Below are 19,673 nucleotides of genomic sequence, written 5' to 3'. Positions count from 1 at the left end.
TTTTTGACCACCCTGGCAAAGGCAGCCTTCATGTGGCCAGCTTCCAATGCCATCAGCCAAGCTCAATGGAGCTGGTTTCTTCAGGACCGGCCGTTGTACGACTTCCATCTTATTGACCAGGCAAGCAGAGAATCATGGAGGGCACTCACTCTGCTGTGGCGAATCCGGCACAGACACTTTGTCACCCTTGCAGCATTTCTGAGCATCATATGCGTCCTCACCTCTCCGTTGACACAGTTGGCCATCGACTACCCTTCAAGATACGTTCCCTCACCGGGTGAAGATGGGGTTCAAGTTTCAGTCATCGGGATGTTGAAAGTCTCGGTTCATGAGAGTCTAGTTCGGGCAACTAACAAGGCACTCAATGAACTCCCGTGGCCCGTGGAAGACTACGAGTACAGCCTGATAACCCCTAATGAACCTGTCTGCTAAACGGGTAATTGTACCTTTGATGAAATTCATTCATTGGGAATCTGTGTAGACTTCGCAGATATCTCTTCCCATCTGAGGATTCGAGCGGAGGACAACCTTCAGGCTTCCACCAGTGGTGACCACAACTACTGGACTCTCTACGAAGGTGACATCACGGTATGGAACGCATCGATTCCAAATGCCTACCCCCACGGCAGGAGTCTCGACCTTATACACCAGGGAAAGCTGGCGGTCTTCATGGACATGCTAACTGGAAACCAGAGCATTGCATTCTCGGGCAATAAGAATCTTATGGAGACAAAAGTAGCGTCTTTGGTACTGATCCGCACAGTTCCGGCGATTGAAACGCAGGGAGAATGGGAGTGGAAGGAGGTTGCCGAGGAATCCAACTACGCGGAGATTCTCAGCTCGATCCAGAAGGTTGGCTACGAGGCTATCGAAGTCCTCTTCCACCTCTGTGTTCAGTCATATGATATCCGCGTAGACAAAGGCAAACAAACCACCACCGTAGTGAACTCTACATCGACACCGACTGAATCTAGCTCCGGATTCTTCATGGAATTCACATGCGCCGACGTTCCAGGAGATCAACCACTATGCGACCAAGCACAAGAGGATAGGTTCGACTGATACAACAATACAATCTATCTGGAGGGTCCCATTAACCCCTCAGCAGTCCCGGGACTTGAAAATTACGGGGCAACATACGAGGCGATCCAGGTCATTGGAACAGAGATGAAAGCGCTTCTCATGACTTATGCTCAGGAGCGTCCTGTGCAATCAGAAGAGCGTCCGGAAGACATTTACCTGGATCTGTCGTTTGATAGTATTTCCCGGCCGCTCTGGACAAGCATCTTTCTTGAGCCCGAAAATCTGCTTGATCCTGGGCGGGCGACAGATCGCATCAAGAAGATCTTCATGAACTTTGCTATTGGTCTGTCACGTGGGTAAGTTTTCGCGCTGCTCTTCAACAAAAGTTATTCCGTCTGGTCCCCATGCTGATTGTAAGCTATAGACTACGAGAAAACAGACCCAAATTCCAAGTAGCAAGCGATATTGCCAACATCACCGGTACAGCTTGGATTGAAGAATCCTATGTTAGCATCACCTGGGGTAATTGCCACCGTCTTCCTCGTCATCACAATTGTCTTTCAAGTCAAGATGCGTGCCAGACTGGCAGCCGAGGGCAGAAGCGACATCTCGGTGGTCGAGGAATACAAGGACTCGTATCTGGCTCCATTGCTTGCGCTCAGCCAAGAGTCTCGGTCTGCGGCAGGCGGCGGGCTTCAACCGGTGGATGGGATGAAGGAGACTGCAAAGAGGGTTCTTGTCAGACTCGAGGGTAGCCAAGTTGTTCTATCTGAGATGTCTGAGGCCGTGTGATGTATCTCTCATGTATTCCAGTTTCTTGGGTAGATCCGGCGTGCACACCGTCTGAATCGTTAGGTACTTTGCAGGTGGCATTAGGAAATGCCAAAGAGGAGTAATTTGGAGGGCATAATTTGGGGTTCGCTGTTACGCCCCAAGCGTAATACTCCCGTACAGGAACCACTGGGTGGTACCTGAGGTGCTGGGACACCTCAGCCAATCATGGGCCAGGGATGGAAAGACCCACAAGCCCCCGTGCAACCAATTAGGAGTTGCTCAGTCTGCTCAGTCTGCTCAGTGCGCCAAGACCACTGAACACACTGAGCAAGGTACAAAGATACTTCAGAAATATATGTAGATAGCTTGACATAAATAGGGGGGAGCGCCGGGCGCTCCCCGTGTCGAGGAATCTGATTCCTCATGCAAGCAATCAAGTTCATTTGTCTACAATCTACTCTCAGTAGCTCTTTGTTAGAACAACCTGTTGTTGACAGTGAACCCATGTCTGAGACGCTTGTCACAACCTTCGATCATCCTGTCATATTCACCTTCGGCGTACTGCCTTGCAGTCTGTATCCACTCCCGGTGCAGGTTGTAACAAATATCAATACTTTTGGTAATCAGGGCGCCGCGTGACTAACTTCACCCGAGGTTTCATGCACTGCGCGGTTGCGCCGTCTTCCGATGAGCAGCGGTAGGTCATTGACGAGTTGAACAGCGTACCCAGCGCCACTAGGCCGAACGTGCATATAGGCCCTAGAATAGCGAATACGGTGAAGCCGTACGACGCCTGCTGGAAGGTGGTGTCTTGTTGGAGTCGCTCCGTGGCGAGGCCGACCTGTATCGCGGTCAGCACCGGGGCCAGGAAGACAGCGGCAGTGGCCATCCACGCAAGATTATCGTGAAAGAGGCTGCTATAGTTGTGCCAGCCGCGGACGTAGGGGTGGAAGGGAGGGAGGCGGGTGAAGCGATGGATGGTGTTGATGCGGGAGAGGCGAAGCTCGGCGCGTAGAAAGCGTGGGTGGACCACATCTGGGTCGCGTTCGTGCACTTGGAGGAGTTCCCTGGCCAAGGCCTTCCAGTCTGCCCATTTGATTGGCGAGTCGTCTTCATTTCGAGGCAGGAGGCGCGTTTCGTTGGCGATGTGGAAGTCGGTCTCGCATGATATGAGACAGACGTATGTGTAGAGGAAACCCAAGGCGCTCTGCGCCAGCAAACCAGAGATGCTTGAGCATGTCGGCCAGACCGCCGAGAGACAGCTCCGTCCTTATGAAAGCCGATATATCGTCGGCCGGGTTTCTGATGACGCGCTTTCTAGGGGCCTCGTAGTAGCGATAGGTAGCCGGCAAGCCATCCGCGGTGATTTCCTCTTATCGTTTCCCAAACACCTCTGTTTTGACTATATATACTATTGTCAGAGAGTACGCACACTTGCACTGCGGTGGTGCTGCTAGCGTACCAGCCAGGGCGGGGGACGTGGCGGAGCCATGTGGAACGGGGACGGGGGCGACGGAGGGTAACTGTCGGGACGGGACGAGTCGGCACGTCGCCTGCTTTCCGGAGCCGGAAAACACACGGGGCCCACTATGCGCACTCTGTTAGCTAAACTAGCCGGCCGTGACTGCGGGATGCTTAATCCTATTGCCATACGTTATCCCTTAGTTTCGATTTCTCCGCCGTTCGTCTTGACCCGCGTGAAGCGTCGAGAGACAAGGGTTCCGCAATCGTAAACACGACTCGACGGTTTGATCGTCCGCGGTTTTGAAGGGCGCTGTGAATACTTGCCCAGGTGCGTCGCATCAGAGTTGATGTCAGGACCATGGCTTAAAGTAGTTGGATATGGCGCTTCTGGCGCTTTGGGCGGTAAGCATTAGACGATCTCAGCCCGCTGCCAAGTCCTTCGATATACTCCGTGTCCAATACTATTCTTTTGATAACCGCGAGGCACTTGATTGCCTGCCTTACTTCCAACCATTGGTTCTCGATAGCGGCTGGGCCGTGATGTGGTTGGTTGGTCGTTTGACGTGTGACACGCATACAAAGGCCGAACAGCGCCTCATTATGGGTCTCGCTAAGTCTAAATACTCCTCTCTCCATCACTTTCGTTCTTACGGCGACCTTAACATAGTCACCGCCGCGATTGAAGCTGACCCTTACCAGCCTGGTGTGTAATACGAGCCCCGCTTTTCAGAATATTCCCAGGATGACCACGACAGAGGTGAGATCGCTCTCTATATAAGAAGCGGCGACCGATGCTAACTACCGGCACTCCATCCTTAGGCTTGCAGGGGACTCCGCCGGATCGTCCCAGTCGACGTCGCTCCCGACGACGCGACGATCGAGTAAGTTCCACCCGGTCGAATGCATAGAGGCACGTCTAACCGGACAGTATTATCGCAATTCACGGATTGGGCACCGAGTCGCCGCGGACATGGGAGTTTAAGAAAAGAAGTGGGGATGGGGTTGTGAACTGGCTGTCGGACGGCGACATGCTGCCGGCAGCCCTACCAAAGGCCTGCATATATACGTATGACTGGAATGCAAACTACTTCGCAAATGCACCCGTGCAGACGCTGCTCGGCCATGCCGATACGCTACTCGGTCTTATCGCCGAAGGCCGTGGTTCGCAAACGCGACCGATTATCTTCGTCGCCTCTTGTTTTGGAGGGCTTATTCTGGCCGAGGTATGTCCCTAGATCATATACGGCGGGCAGCGGTTAACCTCCCCAGGCAATCATCCGAGCCGCCCAGGAAGGCAGCGCCTATAAACATATCCTGCTTTCCACTGTCGGCATCGTGTTTCTCGCCACCCATTCCAGGGTAGTGATGCTGCGAAGCAGGCTCGGTGGCAGGTGCTGGTTAAAGGCATTATGGGAGAGCAGGCCTCTGACCAACTCATAAAAGACCTCGAGCAGAGCCACGACTTCGTCCACCAGCGCGTTCAGAAGTTCGCCGAGATCGCTAATGCTAAGGCAGTGCAACTGCCCCTGAGTTGCTTTTTCGAGACCAGGAAGACGGAGATGTTAAGACGCATTCTATCTCCGGGGTGGGCGAAGCGCCTGTCAAGGAGTGTTACCCGCAAGATTGTACGTTATTTGCCCCCGTTCGTGATATTCAACTGACCTTGATAGCTTGTGACGGAGTCTTCGGCCTGCCTGCATGGTTTCCCTCGCCAAGGCTTGGATGCGACCCATTCAGGGATGAACAAATTCCAAGGTCCAGAATGTCCCAACTTCAAATTAGTTAAAGATGCGGTCAGGAAACTCGCTGGAGACGCATCGGTTGTTTTGAAACTGCGGAAGAACTGTAAGCTGATCATCTCCTGGGTGGGCTGATGCGGCCAGAATAGTGCTAATATGGCGAAGCTACCGTGAAGGGACACTGGATCGTCCGGTTCGGACGTAATAAGGAATTCGTCGGGCGTGAATCAATTCTCGAAGATCTTTTTAAGAGGGTTCTTCCTAGTGGAGACGAAGATGACTGCCAACGGACCGCCATCGAAGGTCTGGGGGGGGTTGGAAAGACGCAGATCGCGCTGGAGACCGCTTATCGCATTCGCGACGTGCAGCCAGAATGCTCGGTCTTTTGGGTTCCCGCTGTGGATGCCACCGCTTTCGAGAATGCATACCGCGCTATCGGCCAGCAGCTTAAGGTACCGGGAATCGACGAAGAAAAAGCAGATGTCAAGGTACTGATCAAGTCCGCATTGGGCCGCGAGAGTATGGGTAACTGGCTTTTGATCATCGACAACGCCGACGATGAAAAGCTACTCTTTGGGGATACCGCCCTTACCGACTATCTTCCATTCAGCCGGAAAGGATCTATTCTTTTCACAACTCGAAACCACAAACTTGGATTAAGGCTGGTCGAGTCTGAAAATCATATTATCGCAGTTGAAGAAATGAGCAGAGACGAGGCCCTTAAGCTATTAGGGAAAAACCTGAAAAGTTCTCAGATGAGCGATATAAGAAGCAATAATGCGTTGCTAGAGTTTCTTACTAACCTCCCTCTGGCAATACGGCAAGCGTCTGCTTATATAGCCAAGGAGCAGATCTCGACTGCGCGGTACCTCAAGCTATGCAACTCCAGTGATGAGGATATGGTTAAGTTGTTGAGTAGTCACTTTGACGACCGACACCGATATAAGAGCATTTTGAATGCTGTCGCCACAACTTGGCTGATTTCGTTCCAGCAAATCTCAGACCACGACGCGCTGGCGGCTGACTACCTCAGATTTCTGTGCTTTTTAGCCGGGAAGGATATTCCGCACTCCCTGCTGCCGCCGGCGGGGACGCTGGAGACTGTTGAAGCAATCGGGACCCTGAAGGCGTATGCATTTATCTCCCAACAGAATGAGTCGGATAGCTACGATATCCATCGGCTAGTTCAGATATCGATGCTGAGCTGGTTAGATGGAAAGGGAGAGCGACAGGAATGGACGGCCACAGTGTTAGAACGGCTTGACGATATATTCCCTTGGCCTAAACACGAAAACCGAGAAGAGTGGATAAGGTATCTTCCTCATACGCAACATGCTCTTCAACTACGGAAGAGAACAGATGACGGGGAAGCGACAACAGGTCTTCTTTCCAAAGTGGGTGAGAGCTTTCGCAATTTAGGGAAGTATGAGGAAGCAGAGCAGATGCATCGGCAGGCGCTGCAGCTAAAGGAGAAGGTGTTGGGCAAGGAGCATCCCGCCACGCTCACCAGCATGAACAACCTTGCGCTTGTGCTCAATAGCCAGGGGAAGTATGAGGAAGCAGAGCAGATGCATCGGCAGGCGCTGCAGCTAAAGGAGAAGGTGTTGGGCAAGGAGCATCCCTCCACGCTCAGTAGCATGGACAACCTTGCGGTTGTGCTCGATAGCCAGGGGAAGTATGAGGAGGCCGAGCAGATACATCGGCAGGCGCTGCAGCAAAGGGAGAAGGTGTTGGGCAAGGAGCATCCCGACACGCTCACCAGCATGAACAACCTTGCGCTTGTGCTTGGTAGCCAGGGGAAGTATGAGGAGGCCGAGCAGATACATCGGCAGGCGCTGCAGCTATCTGAGAAGGTGTTGGGCAAGGAGCATCCCTCCACGCTCACCAGCATGAACAACCTTGCGCTTGTGCTTGGTAGCCAGGGGAAGTATGAGGAGGCCGAGCAGATACATCGGCAGGCGCTGCAGCTATCTCAGAAGGTGTTGGGCAAGGAGCATCCCGACACGCTCAGTAGCATGAACAACCTTGCGGTTGTGCTCAATAGCCAGGGGAAGTATGAGGAGGCTGAGCAGATGCATCGGCAGACGCTGCAGCTAAGTGAGAAGGTGTTGGGCAAGGAGCATCCCTCCACGCTCAGCAGCATGAACAACCTTGCGCTTGTGCTCAATAGCCAGGGGAAGTATGAGGAGGCCGAGCAGATGCATCGGCAGGCGCTGCAGCTAAAGGAGAAGGTGTTGGGCAAGGAGCATCCCGCCACGCTCACCAGCATGAACAACCTTGCGCTTGTGCTCGATAGCCAGGGGAAGTATGAGGAGGCCGAGCAGATACATCGGCAGGCGCTGCAGCTAAAGGAGAAGGTGTTGGGCAAGGAGCATCCCGACACGCTCACCAGCATGAACAACCTTGCGCTTGTGCTTGATAGCCAGGGGAAGTATGAGGAGGCTGAGCAGATGCATCGGCAGGCGCTGCAGCTATCTGAGAAGGTGTTGGGCAAGGAGCATCCCTCCACGCTCACCAGCATGAACAACCTTGCGCTTGTGCTTCATAGCCAGGGGAAGTATGAGGAGGCCGAGCAGATGCATCGGCAGGCGCTGCAGCTAAGGGAGAAGGTGTTGGGCAAGGAGCATCCCGACACGCTCAGTAGCATGAGCAACCTTGCGAGTGTGCTTGATAGCCAAGGGAAGTATGAGGAGGCAGAGCAGATGCATCGGCAGGAGCTGCAGCTAAGAGAGAAGGTGTCGGAGATCAGATGACTGGGCTTGCAAGTTAGCCGCACACAGCTTAGCTGATCTCTCATTCAATCTCTTTCTCTATTTTTCTATCATAGCGTGTCGCAGGAGGGGTCTGGGGGTCTCCATTAATTTATAGCCCGTCATGATACTCTAGATCCTTCTAGATCCCGCCTCTTTCATCAATTCGAGTACTCTGTTTCGTCCTGAAGACAGGTGGCTCCAGAATGCTTTGTAGCGACGTCATATAGTTATGACCCACTCGAACAACAGGGAGTAGAATGGCTCGTGTGGAGAAAGTTTGAACATTGGAGTCGTGTTCTTCAGGGCGCGTCCTAACTATGAAGTTCAAGACAGAAAGCTGAGCTGATCTCTCATTCTTTTTCTCTCTCTTTTTTTTCTATCACAGCGTAACACAGGAGGGGTCTGGGGGTCCCCATTAATTTATAGCCCGTTACAATACTCTAGATCCTTCTGGATCCCGCCTCTTTCATCACTTCGAGTACCCTGTTTCGTCATGAAGATAGGTGGCTCTAGAACACTTGGTAGAGAGGTCATTTGGCCCACTCGAATAACTCGAGATCGGGCTAGTTGGCTTGACGTAGTTCCAAGCGCCACAACAAACTTTATTTGATCTGGTTTCCTTTAGCAGCCGCGAGGCTCCCAAGATGATTTGACTGCAGTAACTAAGCCTGTGAAAGCGGCAGCTGATGCCAAGGGAACTAGGGAGGTATGACGCCATAAGTGCTAATTTGTTGAGAGGAAGTGATAAAGAAGCCTAGGTAGGTATGTAAATATGAAATGGAACTGTAGTTAAGACAAGCAGTATGATGGTTTATATGACAATTCAATTTTGCCTTTACCTCGACTTGCAAATTCGTTATTCGAACTTAAGCTGGTTAATTTGGACATTTTGGAATCAAACACAATTTTTCCAAGCTGAATTGACAGGGGGTTAGGGTGGAAGAGGCAGTGCTGCTCCGAACTACACACCCCACCCAAGTCCAAAAGCGGCAATACATTTCCCTTGACCGGGAAGAACACGAGGTCCTTCCTGTCTCAAAGGGATACCGACTTACATTGACGTGCAATCTGTACGCCGAACGCATTTCCGAAGCTAAACTGGCCAGGTCCATGGAAGTCGAGCTTCCTCTGATGAAGTATGCACGAAACATAAAAAACGACAAGACTTTCATGCCTAAAGGTTGGTGCTATCTGCAACTCCCTGCTTCACTCACATTGGCTAACACATCCTTATGGTTAGGCGGTTACCTTGGCTTCTACACCTCACACTCATATTCGCACACATCGGAGACCTTTTCCGTCTCGGCCATCAAAGGCATTGACCGAGCGATCTGGCAAGGTTTCCTGTCCCTGGGCTACCACGTCGACCTACGCCCTGTTCTCATCACTGAGAGGTACGAGGACGACTCATACAGATATGTGATGGGAAAGTACTTTCCGGCGGAAACCTACCAGAATTGGCAAGTCGATGACGAAACTCATCTTAAACGTTTGATTAAGAGTTGGGGCATCAGCCGCGTCAAGTTCAAAGAGGTTGTGTGGATGAATGAGAGCCACGACGAGCACAAACAGCGACAGCTGATGTACATGGTGGTGAGTGCTTTCGAAGCTCTGGTTTCTCAGTATCCCACAAAACATAAAGCTAACGGTATGCCATGAACAGTACGGAAACGAAGCACCAATCCACTCCGACTACTCATACTGCACCGTCATCGTCCATGTGCCCGAGTGGGACAATCAGCTTGGCGCAAGGGCAAAATTGACTTCAGATCCGGACAACGAGTCCGAGTGTGTCTCTAGCCTGGATTTTGCAGATACGGATAGGGAGGAGGCCATGGCAATGGATGAGTCTGAGGAAGAAGAGGAAGATGAGTCTGGCTCCGAATATGGGGGTCAGATTCACGCGTGCTTTCTGCAACCTGAGATAGAAGGGATGTCTCTAGAGAACCTTTGGGCATATGAGGTCGTTAAAGCAAGATTGGTGAACTGAATTACAGTCGAGTAATGAAAGTAAACCGATAACTGTAGCTTCTTATAAGTAATCTAGATTCCATTTATTTGCTATCAAGTTCTTAGGAGGCGTGGTGGCAGAGTGGTCTAATGCGCAAGACTAGAAATCTTGTTCCTTCGGGAGCGTCTGTTCGAATCAGGCCCACGTCGAGTTTCTTTTATACCTTTTTACACCTCTCCTCCTTCTTTGAATTTTGGGCGCTTCTTTCCACTCCACAATTCTTTTGTTGAATTTGGGATCCGTTGTTTTAAGCCCCATCGATGTCCGCAACAATTTCTAACTGTGCAAACAAACCACAGTTGATTACCAACTTGCAGCTTTCACACCATACATCTGCTTTTATTTATACGCTCAATTCTACATCAATTTCACTACTTTTTATTTTACTTTTTATTTTTATTTTTTATTTCATTTGTTTATTTTTTTATTTTTTCATTTAATTCTTTTTCAATTCTGTTTTATATTTTTTGTATTTAGCTACAAACCAGTAACTCTGCACCACAATTCGTTCCCAATCTATTCAATTTACATCTTTTCCATCTCTTTCAGCCACACTCCACCCTTCTTTAGCGTCTCCAAATACTGCCTCCGAGCCTTCACCCTCATCTCCTCATACCGGCCCCTGATCTCCTTTTCCTTGCGGCACCTCTCCTCCAAGACAGGCCGGTACTCAATCTCGGCCTGGAGCCAGTCCCACGTCGCCGGGCTCGGGACCTCCCTCTCAAAGGCGACTTGAGACAATGGACCATCCCCGCAGAAGCGCTCCAACAAGCGGGCGAGAAGCCCCTTCGGTGACTGACCGTGGTTGAGACGGTAGAGACGGTCGGCTTCCTCGGCGGCGAGGTACGCTTTCTCGTAGGCGTCGAAACGCTCGACCATGACGCGGAAGGGGGGTCGAGGAGGGGTGGGAGGGGTGGGAGGGAAGGGCGGCGAGCTCGTTTGCGAGGGAGGCCTCGAGTTGAGCGCGGAGAGTGTAGAAGCGCAGGGCTAGGGCGGCTCTAGCTTTTGGGGAGAGCGGGGTTGGTTCCAGGTTAGGGGTGGGAGCAGAAGCGGTGGTGGTTACCGGCGTGGGAACAGGAGCAGTGGCAAGCGCCGCCTCGCGCACAACGGAGGAACCGGGAGATGGGGGTGAGGCTGTGGAGGGGGCAGGTTGCGTTTGCGCTTGTACGCGCTCGGGTGTAGGGGAGCGAACGGGTGCAGACGGAAAGACGAGCGGGAGCGAAGTGACCTCCCCGACATTCAGCTGTGCTTTGGACTCGATACTGGGCGTCTCTGCTTCCGTCGCTCGCTCGACGAGTTGGGAATGCACCGTCCCTGTGTTCATCATGGCCTCGATCCTTTCTTGCACGGCAGCTTCTGCCTCTGCCTCTGCCTCCGCCTCCGCTTCGACGTCGCTGTTTGAACCGACTGATCGCTCCGAGTCACTGTCGGACCAACTCCAGTGCTCCGAGTCACTGTCCGAGTAGTGTTTGGACGCCCAGTCGCCCGTCTCTCTGGTCTGAGCGTCTTCCCAGTCTGAGGACTCCGAAGAGGTTGAGTGGGTTCCTGGGCGGCGAACCATGTTTGGAGACTGTTGTACGAGGTATTCGTCGGTTGGGTTGTGCTGAATCGGTGGAAAGACTGATCAAGTCATATATGGTTCACCAGGAGAAATGCTCGAGACAGTTGAAGGAATTGGGGGAGGGTTCAGCAACCTTATACTCGTTTCGGTCAGGGTTTGATTCCAAGAGCCACTGGTCAACGTCAAACTATGCAGGGCTTCCGTGTGGGTAACTCAGTTTTATTTCTCTTTTGCTTTTCTAAGGTCTGGTCACCCGCCGTATTAGGTGGGTAGTGGCTTGACTTATCAACCCGTCAACCTGAAGCCAAAGCGGGAAGATACCATCAACAAGAAAGGCTAGGCGAGAAACCCCGATGCTCAAGCGAGAGATGGTAAATCCGGGCCATGCTGCAGTCTAAAAAAAAACACAAGTTACTGCGACACGGGAATTGGGAATGAGGTTCGGTGGTGGATGAGGACCGTCAAGGAGTGGATTTTAACCCTGTTTCCTGCTAACGTTGTGCGCAGTGGGGAAATGGCTTTTTCCGGCAAGGTGAGAAGCATCCAACGCCTGGGCAGCCACCGACCTTTGTCATTTTTTCTGGGTGTTGCTGAAATAAAGCTGCCCTACTTTCGACTACACAGTGAGAAGACGGGCCAGCAAACTGTGTGTTGATAACCCATATCACTCTTTTTGGTTTCACAGTTGTGAAAATTCCTCGTCTTTTTCACCCAACTCACTCGTCATACCCACCCTGTTCCGTTCGCCGACATCGATGAGAGCCTTCACAACACCACCTTCGGAGTTGAAACAGTACTTGGCTGGCTGGCTGATTCAAAGCACAAAGAAGCTGCGGATTCCTGCAAATATCCTGGTACCTGTGGTCCTATCAGCACTCCGATGGGACAGCCTGCCTTCGTAAGCATCTTTGAGCCAAGCGGGCATGGACAAACAGTAATCCTGCTCATCCGAGCGCTGCGTATTCGACAAGGTTGGTGGCTGTCTTCCTCTGGTCCCCGCAGCGTTCAGACTAATGCGTGAAAACGATGGGAGGTCGATTGCGAGCCGTCGTGTACACAGTAAATGGACATCTCAAGTTATTATAAATACCGATCCATGGTCTCTATTTTGTACGGTCTATCATTTCTTGGCGCAGTTCATGTAGTTATCATTGTTATTAATTCATCAAAATTACCCATTTTCGAATTTTTTTTACCGGCTATATCCATCAGTCATCACATCATTTCATCAGTTCCGATCTTGATCATCAAGTACATGAAAACACGAGCTCATGCCTCCCGCCTTACACCTCGGCAAACCACTCGCTGTTGGGAGCAGGGGCATAGATGGCACTCCTCAAAGGAGCCTCAAACAAATTCCGGATCTCATCAAGAGTGTAACCGGCGTTAATGGCGAGCTGAAGCATGATTCTGGCCTGAGGGCCCTGGAGGTAGCTAGCGTAGAAGCTGTGTGGGGGCAAGAGAATCAGTAACTGTCCTCAAACATAAAATACCAGTCTTTTGACAGGAGGAAACTCACACTGGACCCTTCTCAATACCGGGCATACCAGTGCCGGTCACGGAACGGGTGACAGTCACGACAGGGATGCCCTGCTTGTAGAGCTCGGCGGCAGCCTCGCGGGCGGAGGGGGAGAGAGAGGCGGCGCCAGAGCCCATGTGAACGATACCCCTGTTTTATTTCCAGTCAGTTCTGTTGTTTTCAACGATTCTCAACAGGCAGAAAGGCACTTACTTGGCACCATTGGCAACAGCCGCGTACATAAGCGAGGCGTCGAAGCCCTCTATCCAAACTATTAGCACCTTCGAAACAAGCTGGTGAGAGAAGGGAAAACTTACGGTGACCATAGAGGACGACAACGGCAGGAAGCTCAGTGGTGTTCGTCACGTCAAAGTGTGGGCGGCCGGTGGGATAGCTTGGTCCGCTGAAGTAGAAGTACGGTTGGCCTCCGAGGAAAGCACCGACGTTGCCCTGCTCGATCGACCTGAAGGTGTCGGGGGTGTTGGCGTTGGACTTGGTGGAATAGTAGATGGAGGTGATACGATCGTTGAAGGCGATCAAACCACCCCTGTCCCTCGCATCGGGAGAAACGGCTGTGGCGACAGCCTGGAAGAAGTTGGAGCGGCCATCGGGGGAGATGTAGGTATCGGGTCTCATGGCACCGGTAGCGACGAATGGCTTGGAGCAGTTGAGAGTCAGGTCGACGCCAAAGGCTGTCTCCTCGAGGGTGTTGGTTCCGTGGAACATGATGCCACCTGCGATGTCTGAGCCCTCGGTGCAGAGATGACGGTTGGCATGCTGTGTGATGTTGAGGTAGAGTGAGCTGTTGAGACCGGCACTTCCTCCTGTGACTGGGAAAGAAACAACAGCCAACTGAGCCACCTTGAGGACCTCAGTGACGTTTCCGATCATGTGGTCAACGGTAACTGGGGGACCGGATCCATAGTTGATGTTGTCGAGCCGGCCGTACTTGGAGGCGGAGAGAATTGTACCGCGAGCGTTGTAGATGACAACCTTGGGCAAAGAAGAATCTGTTGAGACCCAAGTAAGATCCGAGTCAAAAGTAGACTTCTCAGCTTTGGCTTGGGATGCAATGGCACCAAGGCCGATGGCCAACGCTGTGAGGGATTTCGAAGTGAACATCTCGAGCTGGGGGACCGAGAACTGGGTGAGCTTGGGTGTAAAGGTCCAGCGCTGATGAGGTCTGATCAGCCACAAGATTATCTGGGCTTGCCATCATCTTTAAATGCTCGATCCTGATGTTCTGGCGGGTCCTGCATAGCCCCGGGGACCTCAAGACTCCTATCTTTACGCATCCCATTCTCGTCATTCTTGGAGTTCCCATTTCATCATCGCCGTGCGTGTTATGGTGATATGCGGCTCCTATCAGATGTATACACCACTTAGTGGCCGATAGTCTTATCTTGCGAGTGGGGAGCGCCCTGTTTTCCGGCCCAATCCTGCGGGTCAAGCACGCGGCGGAGACCGGACTGGTCACCGAAAAAGGTAACATGCCTTATCTTGCCGGCATTCTTGGCGTCCTCCTTAAATCCGGGGGACGGAGGCGGGGTGGGGCCGATCGGGTTGTACCGCCTGACCGGGACCACCACACTACACCGTCGCAGCTGTTTGACGCGGTAGATTTGGTGTGGATGATGCCGACGAAGATGGGAAACAGTTGGTTTGGTTGCTTGGCATCAACGAAAATGCACAATTTCAGTTATGTGTTGGAAACTTAAGAGAGTAAAGGAAGAATGCAGAGATAAAGGGGGGAAGGCGGTTGGGAGACGAGAGTGGTTGCAAATGGAGAAGTCGAAGAAATAACAGCATCGTCCGCAGGCTTGTAAGTTAACGTGCATTGGCTATGTTGTTTATCATTGTCGACATACAATCTAGATCTACTGTAGTGTTAAATGGGCCTTCTAATGTACTCTATACACATTATCTTGTCATTCATGGGTTGCTAAACCATTTTTAAAGATCGTTTATAAGCCTCAAAACTTTTCAGGTGTATTTTGAGTCAAAAGGTAGTCAATACGCCTTTTCGAATCATCAATGCACCTTTAAAAATTGTTGCTGAGCCTATTGAAATAGCTTAGGGGCATTTATGTATTGTTTGCATGGTTCAAGATGAAAGTCAGCTGTGTTGAAAGAAATTTGAAAGGTATATCGTCTGCCGCTTTCTACACATGAACTATCTTCTATTTTCACATACGTGGTTGCATTTGGAGCAGGGTTGTAGGTAGCAACAACTTCTATACTGATGGTTTATAGCATATTTTCTTTTGGGGTGTTCATCTACATGACTACCTGAGCTGTTTCATTTATATAGGTAGTTTCATGCCACGGAGTAAATACCCACCGGAATGTTGTCCAATTTAAACCTTGGGCGAACAGGTGAGATCCATTGTCTAGAGAAGTTTTAATCGGAAAGGAGGATTTGAAGAGGAGAGGAAATTAGCAAAATAGCTATTAAATATTCCTTGCCTATACTGCTGACGGGTCATGCAAACGGCACAAATCAACTTCACTCCATAATCAGTTTCATCGATAGGGGTATCTGTGCCTCACTCCGTCGCCATCCAAATCAAAACAAGGAAAGCAACTCCCATCCAGTAAATATCCAACTCCATTATAGCCCATCGCTTGCCATTTGGTATCATGAACAATAAAAGAAAACATCAAACTCATTCCCCGTCCCCGACTGCAACCTCTCATCTGGCGTGACGACACCAACTCAATTTCCTTCACCACCCTCACAGACCAACGTGCAGCTTCACCTGCATGAAGCGCATCTATTGAGTCTGCTGGACAGGATAGGTCTGCTGTGCGGGGTACTGCTGCTCAGGCTTGACCTGGCCGAGCTCAGCTTGGCCGGCGGTGCCAGGGGCCGGGCCAGACCCCTCAGGATCAGCCAGGGAGGCACGGATGAAGAAGACCAAGTGCACAATGGAAAGAACCCTGCGGTCCAGAATGTTAGCCAATCAGGTCGGGTTGGTAGGTCCAAATTGGGAGATTTTGTGGCTTTATTGCTTGATTGCACTGGATGCACATCAGTGCGGGGAGGTATCCCCGAATTGCTGACACCCCATGTGATGTTGCCGTGAGGCAGTGCGGCGCAGCTACGGGGACGGAGGAAATCCTGCTGTGAATGCCGGGACAATCTAGATTTTGCTTACCAGATCAAAGCACCGAGACCGGCGCAGGCACCGAGAGCCTGGCCCTCTCTCTTCCACGCAGAGTCGTAGAAACCAATGCCATACGTGTACGAGAGCCAGAAGGAAGCGGCGCTGGCAGACCAGGCCCAGGCGGAGAGCCAAAAGATGATGTGGAGGATGTAACCGACCAGAGCACCGATGCGATAGAAGAAGTGAGGGGCCAAGATCTCAATGGCTGCGGCGCCGCCGTAGACGATGAAGGACCAGATAGCCTGTGATGTGTGAGTATGAGATGAGATATAGGACTCGACAAGAGGAAGCATACTGTGAAGATGACAAGACCACCGGCGCCAGTTGGGCCACCATATCCTCCAGCATAGCCACCAAAGATTGATACGGCCCAAGCACCGAGAGCGAGTGTGACGAGTGAGAGCACCAAAATCGCGATCTTGATGTAGAGGAGCCAGAGGGGTTGAGGGGGAACGCCCTTTGCAAGGAGACCTTGAGTCGACATGATGTGGGTCTGTTGGTGACTTGGGGTGGTGTCGAGTCCGTACGAAGCTGGTGTTGTTGATATCACACTGTTCGGTTTGGCCTACAGCAATAAACCAGCTGCTCAGAAGTGGGGGAAACACCATCTTTTTATCACTTTGCTTTGGTGTCACACATCTCCTCATTTCGCATTCAAGACCTAATCCGCCAGGCCAGATTCGGCTTGGGGGGCGTTGCTCACATGCCGCATGCCTGAACGGACAGGGTGTGTCAGTTTCTGCAAGCCCAAGATGCAGTGGCGGCCTCAACAACGGTTCGGCACCCATGTCCACTCCAGGCATGGACTGACACGATGGAAGAATGTACTGAGAAACGGCGCTTGGGTGTGTGTGGTGTGCCGGGGTATGTCGTTGAAACTCGATTCGCTGACGTCGTCGTGCCAAGGCCGATATGTGTGCCCCGAAGGCTGAAGAAAAGGAAACCACTGCGCAGTGAGTGAGACGTCAAATCTCAAGTGCCAAAAAAGCAGACGCATAGCAGACTTTGGGTCTACTTTTGGGCCCGCAGTTGGGCTTCCCTTGGGACGACCCTGGGGATTGTCTGCTGGACTGCCGCAACTAGTTAATGAGCTGAAGCTTCAAGTGGTGAGCACTGCCCAATATGGCGGCTTGGGAAGGCTCGTGATTCGCCAGAGGATGCACACCAAGCGAGAGACAAGGGGTGTCCCTTAACTCGTGTCGCGCCATGGCTCGGCTTCCGCACTTTCTTTCTCTCTTGCAACTTGGCGCGGGACTACGGCACAAGATCACGCTTCTTGGGGAGGGGTTGTTTGCTTCGCGATGGGAATTTGCTCTTGGGTCTTGAGGTTTCTGGGGAAGAATGACACGAGGGTTTGTCGTTAGAGAGCAAAACGCCCCCACAACGCGTCGGCTGCCTCAATCTTGACTACCAGTGCCAAGGCGGGAGTCTGTGCATGATGACGACGGTAGTGAACGGTGTAGTTTGAGGTTTCATTATCGTGGGTCCTGGTCAATATCGCGGAACGACGACAACTGTTGTTGAGCTGGGTGTAACGACCGGTAACGGAAAGGAGCCGCGATAGGCGTTGAGGGCTTCGCTATTATTAGCCGGAACAAGTGTTGGCATTTGCTTCCAGAAGAGTGGATTGAATCATCTTGAAAGATGCGGCTGAAGGTAGAACGCGAGATGGTGCATTCTTCGGGTTGATCAGCCGTCAATATCGAGTGCCGTGAGACATGTGGATCGCTGATCGAGATCTCTTTTGGAAACTTTGATAGGTGGTCGAGACAGGGTCACAGGACATGGCGAGCCAATGGGTGGAGGGAAGCGCACCAAGAGATTGAGTGCCAAAGTTGCGACTGCAAGCAGCCGCAGTGTTGAACCGTGCCTTCGGTGCAGCCATCATCAGACCCGACGTCAGTCAACTCTGACAAGCTCTGTAACTGGCACCTGTTGCTCTTCGGGTTATAGGTAGCCGTACGCCTTTTCTTTGTCTATTTTCACTCGCAGCGGCATGGCAAATTGTTTAAAACAGACAGAGTAGAAATTCAACAAGCCAAATACTATCAATATGCGAATTCAAACCAATCCCCGACCTTTATCCAAACGCCCAATTCAGACCAGCAATCCCCTATATCTCAAAGCAGCATCACCGTTTAAGGGATAGTGGTAGCAACACAGCTGCCAGCACCCAAACCACTGGCACACAACCGCGTGCACCCAATGCCCAAGTCAGAAACCTTGATGCAATCACCGTTGTTGACTCTGGTGATGAGGTCGCCCTTGCACCCCTCGCCGTCGTTGCGCTGGTAGGCAAACCAGGTGTCGACGCGGGAGTCGGTGCGGATGGACTTGATGTTGTCGGTGAGGGGAGCGTCACCGGTGGAGAAGCCGTTAAAGACCTTTTTGTCGACTTCATTTTGGCTAGAGGAAGTGATTAGTTAGGCTGTTTTTGGCAAGAGATGACGATAAAGGGAGGAATACCAGTTCTCGTCGTCAAACATCTTGGTCGCAGCACCGAAGGCGGTGGAGGCGAGGGAAGCGATGAAGAGGATGGTGGTGGTGGCACGCATTTTGAAAGATGGCAAGATTGATTATTTGTGTGAGTGTTTTGAAAGTGTTGTTTGATGCTGTTGTGTTGCTGTTGTAGTTGTTGATGCTGATGAATAGTTTCTTTCAAGTGAGCGAAATCTGTCTGATTTATACTCTTTCGATCACATCCACCTCACTGCTAAAAGCCCAAGTTCTCCTACGGTATTCTCATGATGAGTTCATCCCCAGGATCTCAAACAGGTCTTGGCCATCTCACCGGTCCAATTCTCTTCTCATCAAGGCGCCTCTGCTTATTCGCCTAGTTTCGACTTGATGATGACCTTCCTGGCTTGATCGCCCCCTTGCCGCACGATACCCGCAGACCCGGCCGATCCTAAGCCGACTTCTCCGGCCCTTAGGCAGCGGAAACATTCCATAATCATGATGACGGTCGTCGGGGAAAACCATGGGATCGAACTCGGCCGAGAAATAAGGTTAAGGGATGGCCCGGATGGTGGCAGCCGTCATGGCGTCCTGGGTTGCTGGCCTCGTTGACGTTTCACGGCCTAAAAATGGAGGCGTAGCTTACTGGACTGACTCATCAGCTTTTGTTCAGTGGCATGTTCAATGGCTGACAAAATCCGACGGTGATTTGATTGAAGGGGCACAGCGGTCGGCTGGCCTCTGCGGCGGGTCGATAGGGGTTATGGCCAAGGCGGACAGCGCCGCAGTTGTTTACGACTTTGAGATGGTTACGATGATGTCATATCATTGGATGATGAATTTCAGATGAAACTGAGCAGATAGAAAGCATACCTATATACCACCTATCTGCACATGCTATCAGCGAAGTAGCTAGCCATTGTGTGTAGACAGCGCAACGGTCAAGGAGCCGCGAGCAACCTGGCCTGACCAGTTGGGGTTGTGTGGGCCGGGCTCGACCCTTCGCTTCAGGTAGTTGGTTCAAACCCATGACGGTTGCTTCTTTTGCGACTTGGTCAACACTTGCCACAGCTTTATGGAACAGAATTTCCTACAATTGTTCCTGTGATGATTTAAACGGGAAAAACTGTCATCATATTCGTTACAAGATCTTCTAAACGCCAACACGCTTGCTGTTCTCTTTCTAAATTCCTGAAATAATCAAA

General features: G+C 51.6%; 6 protein-coding genes, 1 non-coding gene and 1 pseudogene across 8 annotated transcripts; 2 read left to right on the top strand and 6 right to left on the bottom strand.

Annotated features, from left to right (window-relative positions):
• Nucleotides 1–2,404: 2,404 nt before the first annotated feature.
• Nucleotides 2,405–3,035, bottom strand: QC762_0024120 (uncharacterized protein; the record flags this gene model as incomplete). Its single annotated transcript, XM_062883129.1, is given in 2 exon segments — nucleotides 2,405–3,002; nucleotides 3,019–3,035. The coding sequence occupies 2 exon segments, from the start codon at nucleotides 3,033–3,035 to the stop codon at nucleotides 2,405–2,407; spliced, it is 615 nt and encodes a 204-aa protein (XP_062749902.1).
• Nucleotides 3,036–4,003: 968 nt separating this feature from the next.
• QC762_0024110 lies at nucleotides 4,004–7,753 on the top strand (annotated as a pseudogene; the record flags this gene model as incomplete). The annotated part of the gene is made up of 6 exons: nucleotides 4,004–4,018; nucleotides 4,081–4,142; nucleotides 4,190–4,484; nucleotides 4,531–4,886; nucleotides 4,932–5,106; nucleotides 5,166–7,753. Coding segments are annotated over exons 1-6 (3,491 nt in total), but the record flags the coding sequence as incomplete, so codon positions are not given.
• Nucleotides 7,754–8,863: 1,110 nt separating this feature from the next.
• QC762_123357 (uncharacterized protein) lies at nucleotides 8,864–9,743 on the top strand (the record flags this gene model as incomplete). Its single annotated transcript, XM_062886754.1, has 3 exons — nucleotides 8,864–8,933; nucleotides 8,994–9,346; nucleotides 9,417–9,743. The coding sequence occupies 3 exons, from the start codon at nucleotides 8,864–8,866 to the stop codon at nucleotides 9,741–9,743; spliced, it is 750 nt and encodes a 249-aa protein (XP_062749901.1).
• An 88-nt stretch (nucleotides 9,744–9,831) lies between these two features.
• QC762_0024090 lies at nucleotides 9,832–9,913 on the bottom strand. The gene has a single exon. It is a non-coding gene; the product is annotated as a tRNA-Ser (tRNA).
• Nucleotides 9,914–10,289: 376 nt separating this feature from the next.
• On the bottom strand, nucleotides 10,290–11,325 carry QC762_123354 (uncharacterized protein; the record flags this gene model as incomplete). Its single annotated transcript, XM_062886753.1, is given in 2 exon segments — nucleotides 10,290–10,668; nucleotides 10,685–11,325. 2 exon segments carry the CDS (start codon nucleotides 11,323–11,325, stop codon nucleotides 10,290–10,292), a joined length of 1,020 nt encoding a protein of 339 aa, XP_062749900.1.
• A 1,140-nt stretch (nucleotides 11,326–12,465) lies between these two features.
• QC762_123350 (uncharacterized protein) lies at nucleotides 12,466–14,428 on the bottom strand. The gene is made up of 4 exons (XM_062886752.1): nucleotides 13,162–14,428; nucleotides 13,058–13,115; nucleotides 12,845–12,994; nucleotides 12,466–12,771 (listed from the first exon to the last, which is right to left on the bottom strand). Exons 1-4 carry the CDS (start codon nucleotides 13,964–13,966, stop codon nucleotides 12,609–12,611), a joined length of 1,176 nt encoding a protein of 391 aa, XP_062749899.1. The 5' UTR covers nucleotides 13,967–14,428; the 3' UTR covers nucleotides 12,466–12,608.
• Nucleotides 14,429–15,098: 670 nt separating this feature from the next.
• Nucleotides 15,099–16,495, bottom strand: QC762_123340 (uncharacterized protein; the record flags this gene model as incomplete). Its single annotated transcript, XM_062886751.1, has 3 exons — nucleotides 15,099–15,784; nucleotides 16,003–16,253; nucleotides 16,307–16,495. 3 exons carry the CDS (start codon nucleotides 16,493–16,495, stop codon nucleotides 15,619–15,621), a joined length of 606 nt encoding a protein of 201 aa, XP_062749898.1. The 3' UTR covers nucleotides 15,099–15,618.
• A 1,654-nt stretch (nucleotides 16,496–18,149) lies between these two features.
• QC762_123330 (uncharacterized protein) lies at nucleotides 18,150–19,394 on the bottom strand (the record flags this gene model as incomplete). Its single annotated transcript, XM_062886750.1, has 3 exons — nucleotides 18,803–19,394; nucleotides 18,478–18,742; nucleotides 18,150–18,417 (listed from the first exon to the last, which is right to left on the bottom strand). Exons 2-3 carry the CDS (start codon nucleotides 18,564–18,566, stop codon nucleotides 18,150–18,152), a joined length of 357 nt encoding a protein of 118 aa, XP_062749897.1. The 5' UTR covers nucleotides 18,567–18,742; nucleotides 18,803–19,394.
• Between the last annotated feature and the right edge of the window lie 279 nt (nucleotides 19,395–19,673).

This window comes from Podospora pseudocomata, assembly GCF_035222375.1.
Source record: "Podospora pseudocomata strain CBS 415.72m chromosome 1 map unlocalized CBS415.72m_1, whole genome shotgun sequence".
NCBI lineage: Eukaryota > Fungi > Ascomycota > Sordariomycetes > Sordariales > Podosporaceae > Podospora > Podospora pseudocomata.
This window is presented reverse-complemented; position numbering and strand designations above follow the sequence as displayed.

Coding starts and splice junctions, on each gene's coding strand:
- QC762_123350 (XM_062886752.1), bottom strand. CDS start 13,966: ATGTTCACTTCGAAATCCCTCACAGCGTTGGCCATCGGCCTTGGTGCC. Junction 13,116..13,161: donor TGTCGTCCTCTATGGTCACC/GTAAGTTTTCCC, acceptor AGGTGCTAATAG/TTTGGATAGAGGGCTTCGAC. Junction 12,995..13,057: donor GCTGTTGCCAATGGTGCCAA/GTAAGTGCCTTT, acceptor GAAATAAAACAG/GGGTATCGTTCACATGGGCT.